General features: G+C 42.3%; 1 protein-coding gene across 1 annotated transcript; it reads left to right on the top strand.

Moving 5' to 3' along the window:
- Nucleotides 1-440: 440 nt before the first annotated feature.
- On the top strand, nucleotides 441-19,983 carry nolc1 (nucleolar and coiled-body phosphoprotein 1). Its single transcript, XM_052041700.1, has 14 exons — nucleotides 441-600; nucleotides 2,802-2,857; nucleotides 4,250-4,383; nucleotides 5,360-5,481; nucleotides 7,291-7,441; nucleotides 7,704-7,816; nucleotides 8,893-9,070; nucleotides 9,364-9,708; nucleotides 11,463-11,567; nucleotides 12,410-13,126; nucleotides 16,030-16,139; nucleotides 16,342-16,374; nucleotides 17,531-17,617; nucleotides 19,408-19,983. Exons 1-14 carry the CDS (start codon nucleotides 451-453, stop codon nucleotides 19,564-19,566), a joined length of 2,460 nt encoding a protein of 819 aa, XP_051897660.1. The 5' UTR covers nucleotides 441-450; the 3' UTR covers nucleotides 19,567-19,983.
- Nucleotides 19,984-21,847: the final 1,864 nt, after the last annotated feature.

Genomic DNA, 21,847 nt, shown 5'->3' with positions numbered 1-21,847 from the left:
ATTGTCAGCCACATTGTTGTTGTTTTGAAGTCACATAAAAATCAGGTATGGACTACTGATTTCCTTTTTAAAGCACATTGATCTCCTTTATGACAATCTGGTAATTTATGGGCACAATAACTGCTGCTTTATGTTAAATTATTAAAGGAATACATCCCAGTTGCTGTGATTAGGGTTAATCCCGTGTCTACGGTCCATTAGCCCAAATCAGAGTGTCTGCCGATCCAGCACATAACGGCTGGGCTGAATGGCCTTGGCTATGACGCAATTCAGTTCTACTGCCCATGCGCGACTCCTCGGCCGGCGCCTCGCCGCGGCTTCCAAGTGCGCACGCGCGATTGCGAGCCGCGCCTCCCTCCCAGGGATGGCCACTGCGCATGCTCGGAGGCTCCCGGCGGCCTGGTGGGGGGGCACGTGGTCCCGCCGCTTCCCGTGAGGCGGCGCGCGCGCATGCGCAGTCGGGGTGGCGGACGGCAAAGGGGGGGGGGGAAGATGGATCCGCGGGCGGTGCCGAGCGACCTGTACCCGCAGGTCTACAGCTTCCTGCGGCAGAACAAGTTCGACAAGGCGGCCAAAGCCTTCCTGAAGCAGTCCAACGTGGTGAGCTGCCGCCTGAGGCCGCGCCCCGGCCTTCACCCGCCGCCGAAGTTGCGCCACACGTGAGGTCGGAGGGTTCCGTCCACGCGCGCTCCCGGGGGGCATGGGGTCACGTGCACGCGCTCCCGGGGGCCACGTGCGCTCCCTCCCGGGGGCATGGGGGTCACGTGCGCGCGCTCCGGGGGGGCACGGGGGTCACGTGCGCGCGCTCGGGGGGGGGGCACGGGGCCGCGTGCACGCGCTCCGGGGGCACGGGGCCGCGTGCACGCGCTCCCGGGGGCACGGGGGGCCACGTGCGCGCGCTCCCGGGGGCACGGGGGGCACGTGCGCGCGCTCCCGGGGGCACGGGGGGCCACGTGCGCGCGCTCCCGGGGGCACGGGGGCCACGTGCACGCACCCCGGGGCATTGGGTGCGCGCGCCCCTCGGGGGGCGTTGGCGGGCCCCGTGCGCACGCCCCCCCCCCCCCCCCCCCCCGGGAGGGACAGTTGAAGCCCACCCCCGGGCTTGGTGTGAAGCCGGGGGGGGGGGGGGGGGGGGGGGGGTCTCCGACAGACACCAGTGTTGATGCCGCTCACCCGGGGGTTGGGTGGCCGCTCGGCCCCCGGGAGCCAATGAAACTGGGGCAGCGGCCGCAAAACCTGGAGATGATGCCTACCTGTGGAGGCAGCAAGAAGATGGTCAGCGGATGAACTACTTGCAGTGCCTCCCAGTTATCTCCACCAGATAATTGCACGTCATTGTGTTTGAGTTTACAAAATCATTGGTGTCAACTTTAACTTCTGGTGGGCCATGAGAGCATTTTGACAATTTTGGTGGTCTAAGCAAATGCTGTTGTTTCTCAGGAGCCAGCTTTGCACGATGCATTAAACCAGGATTACGTTTTCCTTAGGTGGACGTAAAAGATCATGTGGCACATTTCAAAAACCCAAGCAATTCTGTTGATGACCTTAATGCTAGTTCTTAACCACTGCTTAAAACAGAGTACACTACCACCTCGGTTATTTGGTATGTTCTGGAATTGACAGGTGCCAGTTAAACAATGTATTAGCAATCTCTGTGTCAGCCCAGTTGTACCACTTGTCGACCTAGCATTCACATCCTTCCTATGATGTTACAGCCAAAACTGCACACAGCACATCTGCACTAACTAATAATTTGTATAGTTATGCTATAAACTCTCTTGTATTCTGTGTCCTCTGCTACTGAAGGCAACTATCCTGTATGCCACCTTAAACATTTGTGCTGCTGCCTTGGCGATGCTTTCTAATGTATAACCACAATCCCTTCTGTTCCTCAATTCCTTACCATTCATTGTGTATGTGCTGGCCTTGTTAGTTGTCCCAAAATAGACCACCTAACATTTTTTGGGGGGATTAAATTCTATTTGTCATTTATCTGACTATCCTGCAACTTAACAAAATCATTCCAGAGCCAACGACTATCCTCCTCGCTACCAACAGCATAACCAAAGTTTGTCTTATCTGCAGATCAATTGCTCTTGCCTCCCACATCCACAAATGTATAACAAATAGCAATGGACCCACCACCAATCCTTGCAGTAGATCACTCAAAGGATTCCAATTGCTTGAACAATCCTCGACCATAACCCTCTGCTTATCACCAAGCTAAACTTCGATCCAGTTTTCCAAATTGCCTGAGATTCTAGGGGTCTTCGCCTTTGGATCAATCTCCATGTAGAACCTCATCAAAGACCTATTAAAGTTCTACATCAACCATTTTTCTCTTTGATACTGCTCTTAAAAAAACTGTCAAATTAGTCAGACAAGACCTCCCTTCAACAAGCTATTGCTGATCAATTTCGTGCTTCAACAAGTTTAGATTAATCCTGTTCTTCATAATTTTTTTCCAATAATTTCCCTACCACAGATGTTAGACTCACTGGCCTGTAATACCTGGCTTATCCCTGCTGCCCTTCTTGAATAAGGGTACCTCATTCACCATCCTCCAGTCTCTGCAAGCCAACATTTCTCTCAGATTCTTAGAAAGTAAAATCATATTCATCATATCAATGACTATTTCAATTTAACACATGCTACCTTTTTAAATTAATTTAGGTTTTAGGAATATAAAGATGTAGTGAAAGCTACCAAAAAGTGAAGTAAGTTGCAACTCCTCAGTTTAATTTAAATAGATTAAATAAACCTGTTTATTTAAATTTCTTACTTTTCTTTGTCTTTTTTAGAAAATTCCAGATATAAAGTCACCTTCTCTTGTGGACATTTTTGACTTCTGGGTGAAGTAAGTTCTAAATTATGGTTTTCATATTGCGTTGGGTTCAAGTTCTCTTCTCAGATTACAGCATGGACACAGGCCCTCCTGCCCACCAAGCACTGATTTAGACTAACCTACATTAATCCCTTCTTATTTTTCCCTCATTCCCATTAATTCCCAGATTCTATTATTAAAATGCAGTGGGCATTTTACAGTGGCAAATTAACCTCCCAACATTCAAGTATTTGGGATGTAGGAGGAAAACAGTGGACTTAGGGAAGACCATGCAGTTATGGGGAAGTGCAAATTCAACACAGTATCAGCGGCCTCTTGATTCCTGTGCTAGTTGTGCCACTGCAGTGCCTGTATAACGTAAGCCAGGTGGAGGAATTTCTCTATGGGTGAGCTGCTAAACAAGTGTTCCATCAGGTCATTGCTGTCTTTGTCATGGATACCATCATGCTATTCAGACGGCAAGTCTTTCCTGATGGATTGTACTTTGCAGGTTTTTATTATTTCAGAAAGTTCATTTTTCTTTAGTTACTAAACTTCATAATGTGAAATGCTTATGGTTTATGATTTAATAATAAACAGGCTGTTGTGAAATTAGGCAGACATTTCTGAATGGTCTGGAGATAAAAATATGGTTTTGAAAACTGATGACTGTACACTGAATAATGGAAAAGAAAAATGCAGGTGCTGAGAGTCCGGAATAAAAATAGAAAATGCTGGAGACACTCAGTGGGTCAAGTGGCATCTGTGGAGGGAGAAATAAAGTTTCAGTTTGACCTTCCATCATATGTGTTGTATGGGGAAGAAGTAATATCTACTTTTATATATCAACACATTGACTGAAAAAAGAGTTCATAAGAATGTGAGTACAATCGAAATAAACATTAGACCTTTCGAAATGAAAATGCTGGTTGACAGAACTGGGCCTTGTATGTTGAGCATTCAATTTGACATGCTTAGTTCAGGGGGTTCCTAATTTCCTGATGAATCACTTGTTAGAGGTCAATTACCAAGCTAAAGGCATTAGTAGTAAGAATTGCATTTAAAATCCAACTCTAATTGCCCTTGAACTTGAATAAGTTGCTTGCATGGCCTTTCCAGCAGATTGTTGAGAATCATCTGTCTTGCTGTGGATCGGGAGTTTCAGAGATAATTTAGTTATAGATGGCTTATTCCCTTCCCTGAATGGAACTAATCAACAAGTTGGGTTTCTGTGACATTCTGATGTTGGCTGTTTTATTCCAAGGCTTATTTAATTAAGTTGTTATAATCCATTAACAGTTGATGGAAATTTTGACCTCCTCACAGAACTTGCCCTGAAATTGTATCAATGGAACTGTTTTGCTCAATGATGTTCTGTAGAGGGAATATTGATGGTTTCATAAAAATTTTTCTAAATCACCACAGGTCATCTGGGAAAGCAAAGAAAAGGCAGGCTGTTCCTAATGGTCCTCCTGCAAAAAAGGCCAAGAAAGGTGAATCTTCCAGTAGTTCAGACAGCTCAGACAGTTCTGAAGAAGAATCCACTGCAAAGAAGCCAGGTACATCAAAGCATGTCAAATGTTTTCTTTTAAGAACACAGTTATAGATTTGAGAATAAAATTAACCTTCAGTTAACCTTTCACATGTGCGTGCTTTCAACGGGCACTGCCAGGTAATGATTTTTAAGAATACCCAGAATTGATAGACCACAATGAAGAAGAAAAAAATCGTCCAGATAGATACTTGAATCTGGTGCACTGTGGAACATTAATATGGGTCAGAAAGTAAATAACAAGTTGACATAATCTATATGTTGGGTAACAGGTCATTTGTTGCGTTACTTTCTGTTGGGGGCGGTGGCAGTGATCTCCATATCTGAATCAGATTTATTATCACTGACTTGTATAACATGAAATTTGTTGTTTTGCAGCAGCAGGATAGTGCAAAGGCATAAGAATTATTATATTTTACAAAAACAGTGCAGAAAAAAGGAATAAGGAGGCCGTGTTCACGGATCATTCAGAAATCTGATGGCAGAGGGGAAGAAGCTGTTTCTGAATTGTCAAGTGTGGGTCTTCAGGCTCCTGTACCACCTCCCCTGTGGTAGTAATGAAAAGAGGGCATGCCCCGATGGTGAGGGTCCTTAGTGATGGATGTCACCTTGAGGCACCACCTCTTGAAGATGTCCTTCATGGTGGGAAGGGTTGTGCCCATGATGGAGCTGGCTGAGCCTACAACCCTTTGCAGCCTCTTGTGATCCTGTGCATTGGAGCCTCTGTGGGATAGGAATAAGAAATCTCTGAATTTTAGCTTTTGTTAAGGACAAGAATATTTTGAACAAGGTTATGTGTCTGCACACTGCAGTATGAAAGGATAATGGATGAGGTACCAGACTGCAGCTGGCACCAGTGGAGCATATAAGTTGTTGCAAATCAAAGAACAATTTTTGGTGGATACATCAAAAAGGTGCAATAAATTTGTGGTGAAATATTGTCATCTTGACAGTGCTGTTTTATTACTTTTGTATTTATGTAGTGAACAAGCCACCAGCATTTACAGTAAGCAAACCCACTGCCAAAAATGTTGTTAGTAAGAAGGAAAGCAGTAGCAGTGAAGAGTCAAGTTCGGATTCTGAGGAAGAAACAAAGCCAGCACAGGTGAGAGCGCAAAACAGTCTACTTATGTGTTGGTTTGTCTCAGAGTTGGCAATGTTTGATGGGCTACAGATTGCTAACTCCATGTATGATCAGTGCTACAAGTGGGAAATGACTTGTGCTGTACTTTTGTGTCTGAAATTATATTGTGCACTGGAGTAAGGGATTGGGATCACCAGAACTAATTCTTCTTTTCATCTCAATAAGCTGGCTGTTTGGTATGATACAAATGTCCAGTGCTGTTTGGTAAAGTGCAATGATGCTTTGCTGATGTGGTCATAAAGAGATGAGGAATGGCAAGCAGTTGGGTGCAGGGCTCCCTAATCCCAGTCCTGTCCTCGTGTCTCCACTTTGGTCAGTACAGGTCACCACACAAAGTGAAGGAGGAGCATTAGGGATGGTTTTGAGAACTTCTGGTCCATGTATCGGGAGCTCACAGAAACCTCTCATAAATAACTGGAGTGCACCACCTCATGAATTGCCGACCCACTCATCCTATTGGGGGCACATCTTTCCCCCATCTGTGGAAAAGTCTCTATCGGTATCCACCAAACCAAAGTGGAATCAAATCACCCTTGCTCTTGAGGGGTTGTGTAAGAAAAGAGAGTCTTCGGTTAACACTGCATGAGGTTATCTTTCCATTGTATATTGCTAACAATGACAAGGTTGTATTTAGTCTGCTGGTTTAGTTTAAAGTTTCCTTGATATTTTAAAAAAAAGATTACCACTGAACAATTTAAAAGTTGTGTTCAAAAGGAGAGGATGTAAAGCAAGAGGGCTTCAGGCAGGGGTGGAAAGAAGACCAGGAATCTCTTCGCTCCAGTAATTATCCTAAAAAATTAGAATGTGAGATTGAGGAAAGATGCATGCACATTCACTTAAGAATATTTATCTGATAGTAAATTTGATGATAAAATTTAAAAGACACTTGGATAGGTACATCGATAGGAAAGGTTTGCAAGGATATGAACCAAATGCGAGCAAATGGGACAAGCTGAGACAGGCATCTTGGTTGTCATGGATAAGTTGGGCTGAAGGGCCTGTTTCCATGCTGTATTGCTCTAAAACTAATATTAATGACTAATAAAAGGCAGGCATAGTAGTGTAGTGGTTAGCATAATGCTATTACAGCACCACCGACTCGGGTTCAATTTTGGCCACTGTCTGTAAGGAGTTTGTACGTTCTCCCCATGTCTGTGTGGGTTTATTTCGGGTGCTCTGGTTTCCTCCCACATTCCAAAAGGCATACGGGTTAGGAAGTTGTGGGCATGCTATGTTGGCGCCGGAAGTGTGGTGACACTTGCGGGCTCCCCCAGAACATTCGACGCAAAGGATACATTTCACTGTGTTTCAATGTACATGTGACTAATAAAGATATCTTATTAAGGACGCACCTGTGTGTCTCTCCAAAGTTAGTGACCTATGTATGTCCCAGTGCAGGGCCATGAAAGTAGGCAGAGACGTATTAGGTTAATAGCCTGTTTCAGTTACGTGGGTCAGTGAAGCAGATTACGCTGATTAAAAAATGTCTGTCATTTTTTATCCTCTTGTGAGACAGGTGGGTGCATGATGGGCAAAGACTAATATTCCGATTTGTGATGGGTGTGTTAATCCTTGAGTCCACAGCCTCAGAATATTTTAGTGAATGTTAAGTATTAAGGCAAAACTTAAAAACAAATTATCTTTTGCGTATTCTCTTTACAATTTCTTTGCAAGGTCTGTCAGAATTATTCAGAGGGATTGTTAACTTTTTGGTTCTTTTCAAAGAATTGTTTTCCCTTTATTTTCTTATGCATCTTCCTGCTTCAACAGAAGGCTGTCGCTGTTAAAAGTGCAGCTCCTGCAAATAAAGCCGCTCCAGCCAGCAAGCCAGTTGCCAGAAAAAAAGATGAAAGTTCTAGCAGTGAAGATTCGGACAGCTCAGAGGACGAGAAACCTGCTGCAAAAGCTCCTGTGAAACCAGGTAGGGCAAAATTCTATGGTTACCATTACCAAGCTGGCTGGCTGTGGTTAGCAGAGGGGTTATGCAGTTACAAAATTAGTTAAAACTAAGTCAGCTCAATCCCTGCATTTGTGTTTGCCTTATGAATAGCCAACACAATGGAGCTCAGGATATCGGTGAATATTGTAGTGACGTAATTGTTTTTTTCTCTAAGTTGTAATGTCTTTGCTGCTGCACTTCGGTGAATTGAGCTCTTTCTCAAAGAACTGTGTTCTGTTTTCAGCGGCCACTCCAAAAACTGTCAATAAAGCAGCAGAGGAGAGTAGTGAAGATGATTCTAGTGATGACTCAAGTGACTCGGACTCAGCTGCAGAGAAACAAGTGGCATCTGCACAAGTAAATATTTTAATTTTCTCTTATGATCTGTGGCATTGATGAACCTCTATCCATAGTGTAAGACTTTAAACAAGTCTGACTTGTATTGTTTCTGAGAGTCCATAGTGTGTACATGCAGTTGTTGTATCTTGTATCTGCTGCTCCACTCCCTATATATGCCTGTTATGCTTGGAGATTACTTAGTGATTTTGTAGTAAGATGCAGTCAAAGGTATAATTTCAGAAATATGAAATAAAATTCTGCTTTTAGCACTTGGAATTTAATTTTTAATTTTGGGAGTGTAAGTAACAATATTTTTTGGCCCAGCATTCTTGCTCTGAAAGTATCAGAACCATTTGCCACAGAAGGAAGAGATCCATCCTGGTGTGAGTGAGTGTTATTAAAAGCATTTCTCTTCCTTCTTGCATTGTTGCTTCTGGATCATACAACTTACAATAACAATCCATGGGAAAAGAAATGCATTTTTTTTTGTTCTGGCAATTACTGTCGGTCTTGGTTCTTTAATTCTGATCCTTCTGCAGTGGCAGTAGTTTTTTCACATCCACTGTTTTCAGAACACCTCTATTAAATCTTCACATAACCTAGTTCTGAGGAGAACAGTACCTGCTTCTGCAAACCAGTTATGCCTATTCATAAAACAGGAGTTCCCTGCTATTATTTTGGTAAGATTTTGTTTTTACAGCCTTTCCCAGGTCCTAACAGTGATCAAACTGAGTCTGAACGAGTGATCTATAAGGTTTGCATAAAGGAAGTATTGTTCCGGGGCTCAGTGTAAGAGGTGGGGGAGGAGAATGACATTCCCAGGTCATTATCTATGGAATTAAAGTACACTGTGCTGATGAACAAATCATAATTAAACATTCAGCTCTGAGAAGTGTATAGCTTGAAGGTAATGGCACTCCTACGATTTGATGTTCTTATTTTCCTTTGTGGGCAATGTTTACAAAGATTTGTCAGCTTACTATTAATGATTTTGCTGAATTTGCAGTGCTACAGGCACTGGCATGATATGATGATCTTTCTTAGTTACAGGCACTTGTTCTAAGTGTTGATAAATTAACTCCTTATACTAACAGAAAGTAGTGCCGAAGAAAACTCAGCCATCCAAGTCTCCTGCCGTTGGAAAGGCACCGAATTCAAAATCCGCAATCCCAGCTAAAGCAGTGGCAGCCACGACAAAGGAGAGTTCGAGCAGTGAAGAGTCTGACAGTTCAGATGATGAGCCATCTACCGTAAAACCTAAAGCACAACAAGGTGAACAGAGTGCTTCAATACAAGCACATCTATACTCATAGTACAATTTGTTTAAATGGTGAGCTATAACTTTGGACATATGGAGAAGGACATTATTTGGTTAAGGGCAAGTCCCGGCTATGGTGAATCTCATTTTCTCCCAACCTTTATGATGAAATAACTTGTCAGAACTTGCTGAAGAATAAGCACATGAATAAATGTTAGAGGGTTCCTGGCAGGAATTGTTCAAAAGAGGAAATGTGTGGTCTAAAAACAGCATTGTGAGGGTTTATTTTTGCTCCTCTCCCTGTTAGGTTCCTACAGTGCAGTACCACCTCCCAAAGATCAGAATGTAAAGGTAGGTGCAGCCAAGAAGGCTCCGGCTAAGGATGTGGCCAAAAAGAAACCAGCAAAGGATTTGGCCAAGAAGGTACCGGCTAAGGTTTCGGCCAAGAAGGTACCGGCTAAGGATTTGGCCAAAAACACACCAGCTAAGGACACGGCCAAAAAGGCACCGGCTACGGATGTGTCCAAGAAAACGCCAACTGCAGCTGTGTCCAAAAAGACACCAGCTGCGGGTGTGACCAAAATGGAAATCAGTGAATCATCAGATGACAGCTCGGACAGCAGTGATGAAGAGGCATCCATGAAACCTGCCAGTAAGTGTCAGGCTGCATTGGTAAATTGTATAAATTGTAAGTTTTTTATTTGTAATTCTATAATTACAACTTTCTCTGAATTTTTTTGGATTGTTATTCAGCCTGTTAGTGGTCCTCTATTAAATCTCTATCTCTTAAAGCAATCTCATGCCAATTTTTTTTTGTCTATCCCTGCTTGGCATGAGAAGCTGTTGGTGAGCCACCTTGAAGAAATTGTACTTTCTTGCAACTCATCTTCTAAAGCACACTTAACGAAGCATATGACTTGCCATTGTGCTCCAAAGACTGGGGTGTAATAAAAATCCAGGCTCCAGGAATTCTGAGGGACCACTGCCATTCAAGTTGCCTTTCAGTTGAGACATTGCCAAGGCCCAGTTTGCTCCTTCAGGTTGATGTGAAAGATCCATGGTATTATTTCAAAGGAAATAGTTATCCCAAATAATCTGGCCAATGGCTATTACTGTTCAAAAATTCTTATAGCAGTATTAATCAGGCCATCATTGTGGATTTCTGCATAGCTTGGCTGCCATGTTTTGCATGTTATGACAGACTACACTTCAAAAAATCATTGGTTGTAAAGCGTTTGAGTTCTAAAAAGGAATGTGAAAGGTGCTGTATAAGTGTGTTTATTTTTGTTTTCGCCTTAGACTGGAGTTGCATGTGAAGGCAGTGGTCGAAGATTTCTTTTGAGGAATGTTTGTACTTTATGACATGGCAACAGCTTCACTCACTGAACAGTGAAAGAGTTAGCTTAACCAGTTTTTAAAATGTAGGCTTCTTAAAAATGTTTCTGATATGTAATGATGTTTTAACATCTTTACTGTTATCAAATAGTGTTTTCAAGATTGTTAAAGCAAAAGCAACTTGTATTAACTCAGCAATAACATAATACAAGGTCAAGGAGCAAACCATGATAGTCAATTAAATCAAAAACTGCTTACTGCAATTAATGTACCAGAACTAGAATATGTTTAAAACTTGCAGGTTGTGAAAGTTAGGACACTAACACTGCCATTTTGTTTGAAGCTGACATAACTGAGGACAGAAGTACATTAAGTCCACCAGAAGGTGATAATAAAGTGTGATTCTTGATGCAAGTAAATTAAGAGTCAAATGCAGATTAAGAAAGGGAGAACCATGGAGTTGGGACATCCCAAAGAGCCATGTCATTTAAGCAAAAGACATTGGTAACAGAATGCAAGATGATTACTAAGAAGATCCCATTCAAGGAGCTGCTCAGTCTGCAAGACAGCAAATGATGAGGATCAGTTCAATCTGTAGAAGAAATGTGGTTAGGAATAAAATGTACAATGTATTACTGAAATGACAAGGGGTAAGTTAGCTCAGAAGACTTGATAAGATGGAAGAGAAAAAGTGTATTAAAGTATGGAAGCAGGAGAGAGCACGACTGACAGGGGACAGCAGGGGGGAACAGATTGCATCAGGCTCTCTGAGGGGATCATATGCCTCAAGGTTTCAAGAAACGGATTAAGACAATTGTCTGGATTTTAATTATTTATTCAGTTTTAGTGTTGTCACAAATAATATCCGTAAATCAGATTAAATTAGGAATCTTGAAAATACGAAACCCCACAACTGGCAAAATGACAAATCTTATACTTGGTACATTCAAAATAATTTCAGTGTGCTGGATGAACTACCATAGACCCTGCAGTACTCTAACCTGTTGTGATATGTTTTAGAACATGAGATTTTAAAAGTTGCTCTCTAATTCTCCACTTTCCTCTTAACAGCAACAATTGCACAGGTAAAAACGGGCCACACACCAACCAAGAATACTGTTGCTGCTCAGAAACCTGCAGCCAAGAAAGCATCTTCCAGCTCCGACAGTGAGTCCGGTAAGAGAATGTAGAAAATCTGATCTCCCAGAGGAGGAGGAGGAGATACAAGTCATTGTTTCTGGTGTGCAGACTGCCATTGAGAGTAAATGCTCCCTTTGGGAAATGAACGTTTTGGGCAGGAGCTTGCTGGCAACACTGTAATTTACACAGCACCTAACCCTTCACCAACCACCTAACATTCTGGTAAATGTCCCATGCTGGAGTTAGTAAACTCCATTTTCATTTGAATTGGGCAGGACAGCTGCAAGGGAAAGTACATTTTAGAAAATATATTTTTTGAATTAGTTGAGTTGGCTTTCATGTTTTTATTTGCTTTTTAAGGTGGTATACATTTTTAGTGAAATCTTTAATTTTTACATTTTTAAAATCATTCAACTGACTTTTTTAAGCTTTTGATTGCCAGGGACATTTGAAAGGCCTTGCTAGCTGTGTCAGTACATTTAGTTCTTCCATGGTCAGAGTTTGTCTGGCCCATAGGCTCTTGCTGTTTTGTTTGGGGAAGCACATAGCAACAGGTTGGCAGCACAGATCACCAGAAGGGGTGTCCATAGTTCATACCTGGGTCAATGGCTAGCTGGGTAACAAGTTCTTTTATTTGTGGGTATCAGTCTTAGCTTGCTGGTAGCACCATAATCTTTGATTTAGTAGGTTGTGGGTTCAAGCCACCCTCTAAGGCATAAGTGCACGATTTCACTTGATGGTCCAGTGCCTTCTAAGTGAAGATCTGGTTTTGCTTTTGCCTTTTGAGACTTTTCGGTTCAGAAATTGGCAGTTGGTGTTGAATGTAATTGTAAGTCTTTGTTAATAATGGAGTAGTAATAACTGTCTCTAATGTTTAGACTCTGAAAGTTCTGAAGAGGAAGCCAAATCAAACCCCGCGTCGAAAACTGCTGCAAAACCCCTGCCGAAAGCAGCTGCAGCCCAAGCGAAGAAACCGGAGAGCAGCTCGGACTCTGACTCGGATAGCTCCAGTGATTCGGATGAAAAGAGCAAGGCTGCTGCAGCAACCAAACCAGCTGCCAAAGCTGGTGCTACACCTGGGAAACCAGCGAAGAAAATCACTCCAGCAGCCAAGGCTGCTGCTGCAGAAGAAAGCAGCTCGGAATCGGAAAACTCCAGCAGTGAAGAGGAGGCAAAGACTCCGGCAAAAGCTGTGATCCCCATGAAAGCCAAATCTCCAGCGGTGACGGCAAAAACCAATTCCCCGGCAGTGACAGGAAAAGGCAGGCCCTTGGCAGTGAACAAAGGTGAAAGCAGCAGTTCTGAAGAAACTTCCAGCGATGATGAGCCTCAGTTGAAAACTCCAGTAGCCCAATTAAAAAAGGCAAACCCCACTTCTCCTCTGGCTGCAAACTCTGCGGCCAAGAAAGCCGAGATCAGCAGCAGCTCGGATAGTTCAGAGTCTGAGTCAGAGGAGGAGAAGCCAAAAGGCAAGCTGACTGTTCCCAATGATGTGAAAACACCCACCATGATACCTGCCAAGAAGGCAGCAGAGAGCAGCTCTGAAGATGACTCCTCTGATGATGAGGAGGAGGAGAATACCAAGTCAGTAAATGGTGAGCTTTGTATTTGCATGAATTTTTTTTTATTAATTGGGTGACGGGAAAGCTTGATGCTTGAGATGGACCAAAGCAAGGCGAAGTTGGGGCATAAAAAATCTGGCCTTGTGTCATTTGAGAAGTTCTAAAGATGAGCTACAGCATAAGCTTAAAACTAGACAAACTTGTGGCATTTAAATGGATCAGTGCTGCAAATTGTGAGTTCGAACAGCCTTGATTGATTTGTCCCATCTTCTGTGCATGTTTTCGCTGCAAGTAATGCAGTGATTCCTTGTGAGTTTGGTACCTAGGAAAACACAAAAACAGATCATGCTAAAGCTGTAGATGAGCTACACAACAATGGTATTGTGTACTGTTCTGATCACCATATTATTGGAAGAATTAGAGAGGGTGCAGAGAAAATTTATGAAGGTGTTGCTAGATCTGGAGAGTCTATAGGGAAAGAATAACTCAGCTGGGCTTGTTTTCTTTGGATCAGTGGAGGCTGCAGGAGATGAATTTGGATATATAAAATTTTGTGGGCCTTGTGATTGGGAAGGAGTCGTCGGGGACTGTGGATTTGAAGTCATTGAAAGAAGATTAAAGGAGAGTTGACGTAAAGTTTTTAGTCAGTGTGTGGGTTTGGAGCTTGACGTGTAACAGTGTGTCTGAGATAGAAACATTTTTGTATTTGAAAAGTACTTCAACAGGAACATGAACCAAGAAATGAAAGGTAAGATTAGGCATGTTGGTTCCTTGTTCTTAAAAGAATGGGCTTAGGGCAAATCGATTTTCCCTGTGCTGTAAAATTCTTTAATTCCGTGAGCTGTGAAATTGTTGACTTGCTCTACATTACATTGGCTTCACAAAGGACCAGTAAAGGTATGTGAAGAACAGGAGTTGGCAAGTTCATTTGGACCGACTAATTTGTTCACCAAACTGATTCTTGGGGTGCCAGGACTAATGTATGATGAGACATTGGATCAGTTATATTCACTGGAGTTTAGAAGAATGAGAGGGGATCTCATAGAAACCCACAAAATTTTCACAGGACCAGGCAGATTAGATGCAGGAAGGATGTTCTCCGAGACCAGAGGTCACAGTCTGAGGATACGGGCTAAGCCATTTAAGATCGATATGAGAAGTTTCTTCTGGAGAGTGGAGAATCTGTCGAATTCTCTACAACAGAAAGTCGTTGAAGCCAAATTATTACATATATTCAAGAAGGAGTTGGATATTGTTCTTGGGGCTGGGGAGCAATGGAGGAAAATGGGAAGAAAGCTGGGATTGGGTACTGAATCTGGATGATCAGCCATGATCTTATTGAATGGTAGAGCAGGCTAAAATGGCCTACTCCCATTTTTCGATCCTATATAACAGACCTCTTTTGTGATCATCGCTGATATCACTGAATGTAAAAGCCATTCTGTAGCCTTAATGTCTACTGATATTTTACATTTTGTGTGCACAAAGCTCTTTGGGTGGTTTTACAAAACGCATTGTCACATTCACGCTGGAAGTAGGACTTGCATTGACAAGAAATAGCCAGTTGCCATTGTGTGCTGAAGAGACAGCAACTACTGTGTGGGTGTTCGAGGCTCTTTAGGAATAAACCTCAGACTACTTGGAACTACTCTTGTTAAAATTGGAGGTGATGTGTTGGTTCCTTAGAGGGCAGTGGTGCCCTACTTTGTATTACAGACTGTTACTTGTGTTAGGGTTTTGTCTGTGTGGGGTGAGATGAGCTTGGGATCAAGTTACACATGTGCATTACTGGTTGCCTAAGCTATAGGATGTCACCAAGCTGGAATGGGTGCAGAAAAGATTCACAAGAATGTTGCCAGGACTGGAGGGCTTGAGTTATAAGGAGAGGCTGGATAGGCAGGGGCTGTTTTCCCTGGAGTGTAGGAGACTGAGGGGTGACCTTATAGAGGTTTATAAAATCACGAGGGGCATCGATAAGATGAATGGTCAGTCTTTTTCCCAGGGTAGGGGAATCAAACTAGGGTGCATAGGTTTAAGGAGAAAGGGGAAGGATTTAAAGAGGACCTGAGGGATACGTTTTTCCACACAGGGTGGTGAGTACATGGACCGAGCTGCCCGAGGCAGTGGTAGAGGTGGGTACAATTACAGTGTTTAAAAGACATTAAGGCAGGTACATGGATAGGAACAGTTTCGAGGGATATGGGCCAAACGCAGGCAAATGGGATTGGCTCGGATAGGTGCCTTTGTCAGAATGGGTATGTTGGGCCAAAGGACCTGTTCTTGTGATCTATAGCTCTGTTACAATTGGCCTCCCCTTCAATCTGTTGAAGATAAGGAAGAGAATCAATCATGGTTCCCACTTGTAATCATGGTGACTGACTGCAGGCTATGTCTGATGGTTCAGAGGAATATTGACATTGTTTGGCAAAAAGAAGGTAATGTCAGGGTGGTACTGCCCTGTGATGGTGCAGAGATTATTTTCTGGGCAGTGTTACTGACAGGATTGCAGCACTCAGCTTTCATGCAACTGATTTAAGGACTTTGATTCCTGTATTCTGCTAATATTCTCTACTATGTTTTCATTATTTTTGAAAGTGAACGCCAGTAGTTTTAATGCAATCCATGTACACTGATAGGAGAGGTTTAGAGGGCTATGGGCCAAATGCAGGCAGTGGGATGAGCTTGCTGGGCAACACAGCACGGATGAGTTTGGCAAAGGGTACATTTCTACACTATCGCCTGTGACTCAATCCCTTCTATACTGTTATACTTACTGCATAATGGTACATTGTTTTAATAATAGTCTGACACAAATAACATGCTCCAGTGAACGAATGGCATCTGAGTCAATTGTGAATTATTGCTTCCAAGCTAAGGAACAGCTATACATGGGTTTCTTACCTGTCTTTAATTGATGCAATTATATTTTGACTCAGGTACAGTAAATAGCACGACAAAGAAGGAAAGCTCCTTATCTTCAGGCAATGTGAATGCAGCAAGCCAGAAATTGCAAACAACTCCAAACACAGTTCCAAAAGCTAAAAAGGTGAGGGCATGTTGGGGATATTTCATTAAGGATATTTGCAAATTCTTCTTTGCAAACAAAAATAAGTTCTAGTTTCAAAGTAGTTTGATGCGTTTAAAATATTTGCGTGGGGATCAGATTTTATGCAAAGAGATGTTTGTCCCTTTGTAGATGTTAGATTGAATCTCATTCAATATATAACTCTAATTTTATCTGTTTTTAGAAAACCCAAACCAAGATAACACCTGGAACTAAGGTTGGATTCCTTATGATTCTATATTTTGCCACATTAGTACTAGAATTACATCTATCTGCATTTTCAGAGTCTTGTATTTCCACTGGACTTCAAATACCTTGACTTAAATGCTGCATCTTTCACACACTTCCTGTACGTGTCTGTTCCTTCATGGAGGACACTGTGGTTATGCCCTATTCTTTGGTTGCCAGCTGTCCATGTGCAGTTCCCAGTATTGTAATCGATGGAAAATGGAAATACGTCACTGTTAAATTTCTGTAACCTGGGGGTGGGGGGGGAGACGAAGAACCATAACCAACAATAGCACCATTGACTGAAATCAGCTGCTGACTGCATGTGGACACTAGGACCTCTGGTTTGGTTCAACCACATTCTATACGCCTGTTCTACAAGGCTGTCTTCTCTAGGACATTTAACATTATTTGTTCTATGTTTTATCCATAACACCAGTTTTCTTCATGATTATTTACAGAAGTTCTGGTGGGGAAAATACATTCTGCTATATGATTTAACAGATCTGAGGTTGCTGTGTTTTTGTATCTTCCCTGTTTTAACTGCATCTTTTAAACTGAATGATATCAAATAGCAAAAAGGCTCAAGAAAACAGTGGCGGCTCTGATTATGTTGCAAGCAGAAATTCCAGAACACAATTTTTGTAGATTCTTTTGCAAATATACTTGTTTGGTTGAACAATTATAAGTGATAGATGCAGCTGTTTGTCTTGAAGTGTTTGATCTCGGTGTATAGATTTCATTAGCTGTGCATATTTTTGATGTATCTGTGAAAGGTATTTAATGAGCGGGAACCTGCACTAAACTATCTTTTCCTCTGCCTTCCCTTGTCAATCGTAGAATTGGCCTCCCAGTAAGATGCAAATTGAGAGTCAAAATGTTCGCCTCAATTTGCAGCTGACATTAGAGTGATGGTGATAAATTGTCATTACAGCATGGCTGGTGAAGATTGGTGTCAGGCATCCTCACTACAGCTGCATTTAATACAGCTATACTTGCCTGGCTAAACTCCAGTAGTGTTAAGCATCTTGTGATGATGGGACGAGTGGGTGGGATATTTCCTTACTTTTCTTAATTACCCAAAGTGTAAAATGCATATTATGTTAATATTGCCTTGTTCCCTATTTTTCTTTTGTATAAACAAGCCTCAACCTAATACTCCTTTCCGTAGAGTAAGAGAAAATGAAGTTGAAATTGATCCACGTTTTTCAAATAACTCGTTTGCTGCAAAGGTAAGTTTGGACTGGGGCTGCACTTTCAAAGCTCCACATTTAACATTATAAATTTACTGTCAATCATAATATTGTTGCTTCATCAGTAATGGTTTACTGATCTGAAAATGCAAGTTCAAGTTCAAAGAAGGAAATCATTACATCTGGAATATTGGATTAGGTTTATTATTGTCCCATGTACCAAGGTACAGTGGAAAAATTTGTCTTGCATACCATTCATACAGATCAATTTGTTGCATGGCATTGAGGTAGTACAGGGTAGAACAATAACAATGAAAAATAATGTGTTACAGTGACAGAGCAAGTGCAGTGCAGGCAGACAATAAGGTGCAAGGTCATAATGAGGTAGATTGTGAGGTCAAGAGTCCATCTTATCGTACTGGGGGACCGTCCAATAGTCTTATAACAGTGGGATAGAAGATCAAGTGTGATGGGGAAGCTACCAGATTATCATCTGCTTCACTAATCTCTTCGGGCAACAGATCTGCCAGTTTTTATCTGTTGTGTCTGTGCCAGTGTGGTTGACTCTTTCCCCCTGAAATATGCCAGCAAGACATTTGGTGCAAGGACACTTTGGGAAGAATAACAAATGCCAGCTTTGTCACACCCATGAATACATAGAAAAAGAAATAAGCAGCCTTACCATTTTCCCCAGTGAAGTACCATGTGTGATTCAAAAATTAATGCAGTTGTGGAAACATTTCAGCTGTAACTGAATGGGTGCGTTGTCTTATGAAGCTCAGTCTGTATCCACTGGAGTTCAGCAGAGTTAGAGGAGACTTGATATTAGATCCAGAAGGGCCCTGATAGGGTGGATCTGGAGAGATGTTTCCTGGAGACTGTAGATCTTTGAAGCACTGTTTAAAAATAAAGGATCACCCACTTACAAAAGGTGAAGCGAAACGTTTTCTTTTGTCTTTAGAAATATCTTCCTCAGAGGGTGATGAAGCAGAGTCATTGAATATTTTTAAAGCAGAGATAAGTAGAATCTTCATAAGCAAGGGCATGAAAGGTTACCGGGGTAGGTGGGAATGCAGAGTCGCTCAGATCAACCGTGATCTAGAATGGCAGGGCAGAATTAAGGGGCTGAGTGGCGGGAATGCAGAGTTGCTCAGATTAACCGTGATCTAGAATGGCAGGGCAGAATTGAGGGGCTGAGTGGCCTATTCCTGATTTGAGTTTGTAACTACCAGTATCTTTTTGGCAACAGTACATTTATCATCTGCTCTTCATTTCTAATATCTGACAAGGCTATAGCACAGGTTACATCGGATTCTCCTTGCAGGTAATTATCAGCATGAAGAAATGGTAATGAGTGCAAGTGAGGCCCTTAGTTCTGTCAGGTGAATATACTGTGAATTTATTCCTACGTGTAAATTAGTTTAGCTGTTTGCAATTAAAACTTGCCCATAATTTTATCTCAAGGAAATTAATTTAGAGTGCAAACAAGAACAAGTGCTGATCAACTTGTCTCTGTAGGTTAGGGGGCATATCAAATGAAACCAGGAATTGAAAGCCCATGGTTACTTCTAATACTTTTTTCCTCCTTGGTACCTAACCGCAGTATCACTACATAAACTGTTATGGTTTGAATTGCTTACCTCACTACTGACCTGCACCTTTCTGATTTTATGTACCTCAGTGAGCACATTGTAAGCCATCAGAGAGCTCTGTAAAATCTGGAAAATATCATACACTTGAGGGTTCTGAATGAGCAATGAAGCTAAAGTTTTTGCAACAAGTCTTTTAGCTCCTGCAGTACACTAAGCATTGGTCCTTTTCTTTTACAGAGAGGGGCATCAGGAGACTGGGGCGAGAAAGCCAATCATGACTTGAAGTTCACAAGAGGAAAGTCCTTCAGGCACGAGAAAACAAAGAAAAAACGTGGTAGCTATCGGGGTGGTTCCATTGCCATGACAGTGAACTCCATCAAATTCGACAGTGAATGAACAGAAACTGTTTAACCCAATTAATGGTCAAATTATAAGATCCATTTTTTTATAAATGGTTTAAGCTCGGAGTGTGTGGTTCCAGTACCTCTTCTGTTTGAAATCTCTAGTGAATTCTCTGGAAGTATATCATTCTTTCCAGGCCAAATTGTTGGTATTTAAAATCAATTGGATTTTGATTGAAATATTTGTTTAATGTAAAATATTAACGTGATCTAATGGCAAATTTCAAAATAAATGCTAGAGAGTTATCTTTTTAAAAAAAAATCTGGCATTTTAGTCCAGTTTGAGTATCAGCATTTCAATGTTTGTTCTGTATGAGATTCTGAGGGCAACTATTATGGATGCTTCATAAGCAGCTCATTGAATAAACCATGTCTGAGTTAATTTTTTTAATAAAACAATCTTCACTTTTCATTCTTTGCTTTGATTGATGTTTTGCACGGCTTGGTCACAAAACAAGAATTTCAAAAACTAAGTACAATACAATATCGACATTGATGGATTCCTGTGACTTCTAGAATAGTTCTGAGGGTTTTCAGCTAAAAGTTTAAACTTGTTCTCACAAAAAAGATCGGAGAAATGAGTGAAGTGCAGAAGGTAGGGCAGCTTTAGATGGAGTAAATGGGAAGAAGCTGCTCTTGTTAACCGATTTGGGATGGGTAAAAGATGCAGGGAGCGTGATGAAAAACTTTCCATGTGGAGTGGTTGTGCTCTGGAACTTGCTGAGAATGGTGGAGGCAGCCAATGGTGGGAGGGAAGACTGTTTGTAGGGCCACTGGGAAAAGGTGGGCAATGGTGTGGCCCTGCTCTGCAAGATTGGCTCTCTCTTGTGCCGTAATTCCACAGGGGTGTTTCCCAAACTCATGGAGAACTTGGCTGCTTCATAATTTTAGCCCATTGCTGAACTGAGATGATGGGGCTAAACACCCGAACTTGGCCGAGAATAACAAACAAAGCGCTGGAGGAACTCGGTGGTCTTTGTGCAAAGTTCCTCAGGAAAGAAACTGAAGTAGTTTGTCCAAACCCTCAGTCTTCATTGGTCAATAAGGACATTGCTGATCCTTTGACGTATGCTTAATTTGCTTGGAGCCCAAAAAATCTGATCTTAATTATCTGGGAGTATGCAGAGAATGGACCATTCAGGCAGATGTGCAGCTTAAATTGCCATTGTGGTCAGCACAGACACCACGGAACTGTTCCTCTGCTGTACTGATGTGTGTAAATATACTCAATGACAGCACGCAAAGCTCTCTGGAATGGAGATTCGTAACCCCCTAACTTAAGGATTCCCCTTGACCTTGAGCTGGTGGTGTGTAGTTGAAGGCTCTACGGGGGGGGGGGACAGCTTCTTGATAACATCTAATCAAGCTCTTTCCCGATCATGCCTTTCAATGAGATTGTTTCTGAGAAATAAGCTTCAATGTGGGGAACTTCCTGTGCAGTATGTTGTAAAGGGATTACTTTGAACCTGGGCACAGAAGCGTTGCTTGTCACATCATGCTGGATGTGCTCAACAGGTCAAGTGCTTCTCCCCACAGTAGCAGTGGGGAGGGGGGGAAGCACCTGACTTCTTGGACCAACGATCAAAGCTGGAAATGAGAAGATGAGTGTTTTAAATTGCAGGGAGGAAAGGATCACATTTGTTGGTGTATCTTATCCTTGTGCCTTTCCTACAATGCAGATGTCTGATATAAAAACTAAGCTAGAAAACTACTGCCACTTAAACTCCATTTTTCGTGTATGAGGTAGCTGTTCAACAATGCATGTACCTGCTGAACTGAGATGATGAAGCTAAACACCTGAACTTGGCTGAGAATAACAAAGCGCTGGAGGAACTCTGGGTCAGGCAGCATATGTGGAGAGAAGTAAACAGTTGACGTTTTGGGTCTCGATGCTGCTCGACCCACTGAGTTCCTCCAGCATTTTGTTTGTTGCTTCAGATTCCAGCATCTGCAGTCTGTTATGTCTCTGTTGGCCCAGAATACACCAGGTTCCTAAACCACATTCCTAAACTTGAACAATATTTTGGCAGCCAATGAGTTGGATATGGGGTTTACTGCTGACTGTTGAGCAAATAGAACATTGAACACTACAGCACAGTACAGGCCCTTCGGCCCACAATGTTGTGCTGACATTTTATCCTGCTCTAAGATCTATCTAACCCTTCCCTCCCACATAGCCCTCTATTTTTCTATCGTTCATGTGTCTAAGAGTCTCTTAAATTTCCCTAATGTGTCTGCCCCCACAACGTCTGCAGGCAGTGTGTTCCACGCACCCA

This window comes from Pristis pectinata, chromosome 30 (assembly GCF_009764475.1).
Source record: "Pristis pectinata isolate sPriPec2 chromosome 30, sPriPec2.1.pri, whole genome shotgun sequence".
In the NCBI taxonomy this organism is placed as follows: Eukaryota; Metazoa; Chordata; class Chondrichthyes; order Rhinopristiformes; family Pristidae; genus Pristis; species Pristis pectinata.
Note: the sequence above shows the minus strand (reverse complement) of the source record. Positions and strands in the feature narration are given on the sequence as shown.

What these genes read in the sequence shown, in the direction of transcription:
- nolc1 (XM_052041700.1), top strand. Translation starts at nt 451, where the DNA reads ATGCGCAGTCGGGGTGGCGGACGGCAAAGGGGGGGGGGGAAGATGGAT. An exon ending in GAATACCAAGTCAGTAAATG is followed by an intron (nt 13,127 to 16,029) that starts GTGAGCTTTGTA and finishes ATTTTGACTCAG; the next exon opens with GTACAGTAAATAGCACGACA. An exon ending in CAGTTCCAAAAGCTAAAAAG is followed by an intron (nt 16,140 to 16,341) that starts GTGAGGGCATGT and finishes ATCTGTTTTTAG; the next exon opens with AAAACCCAAACCAAGATAAC.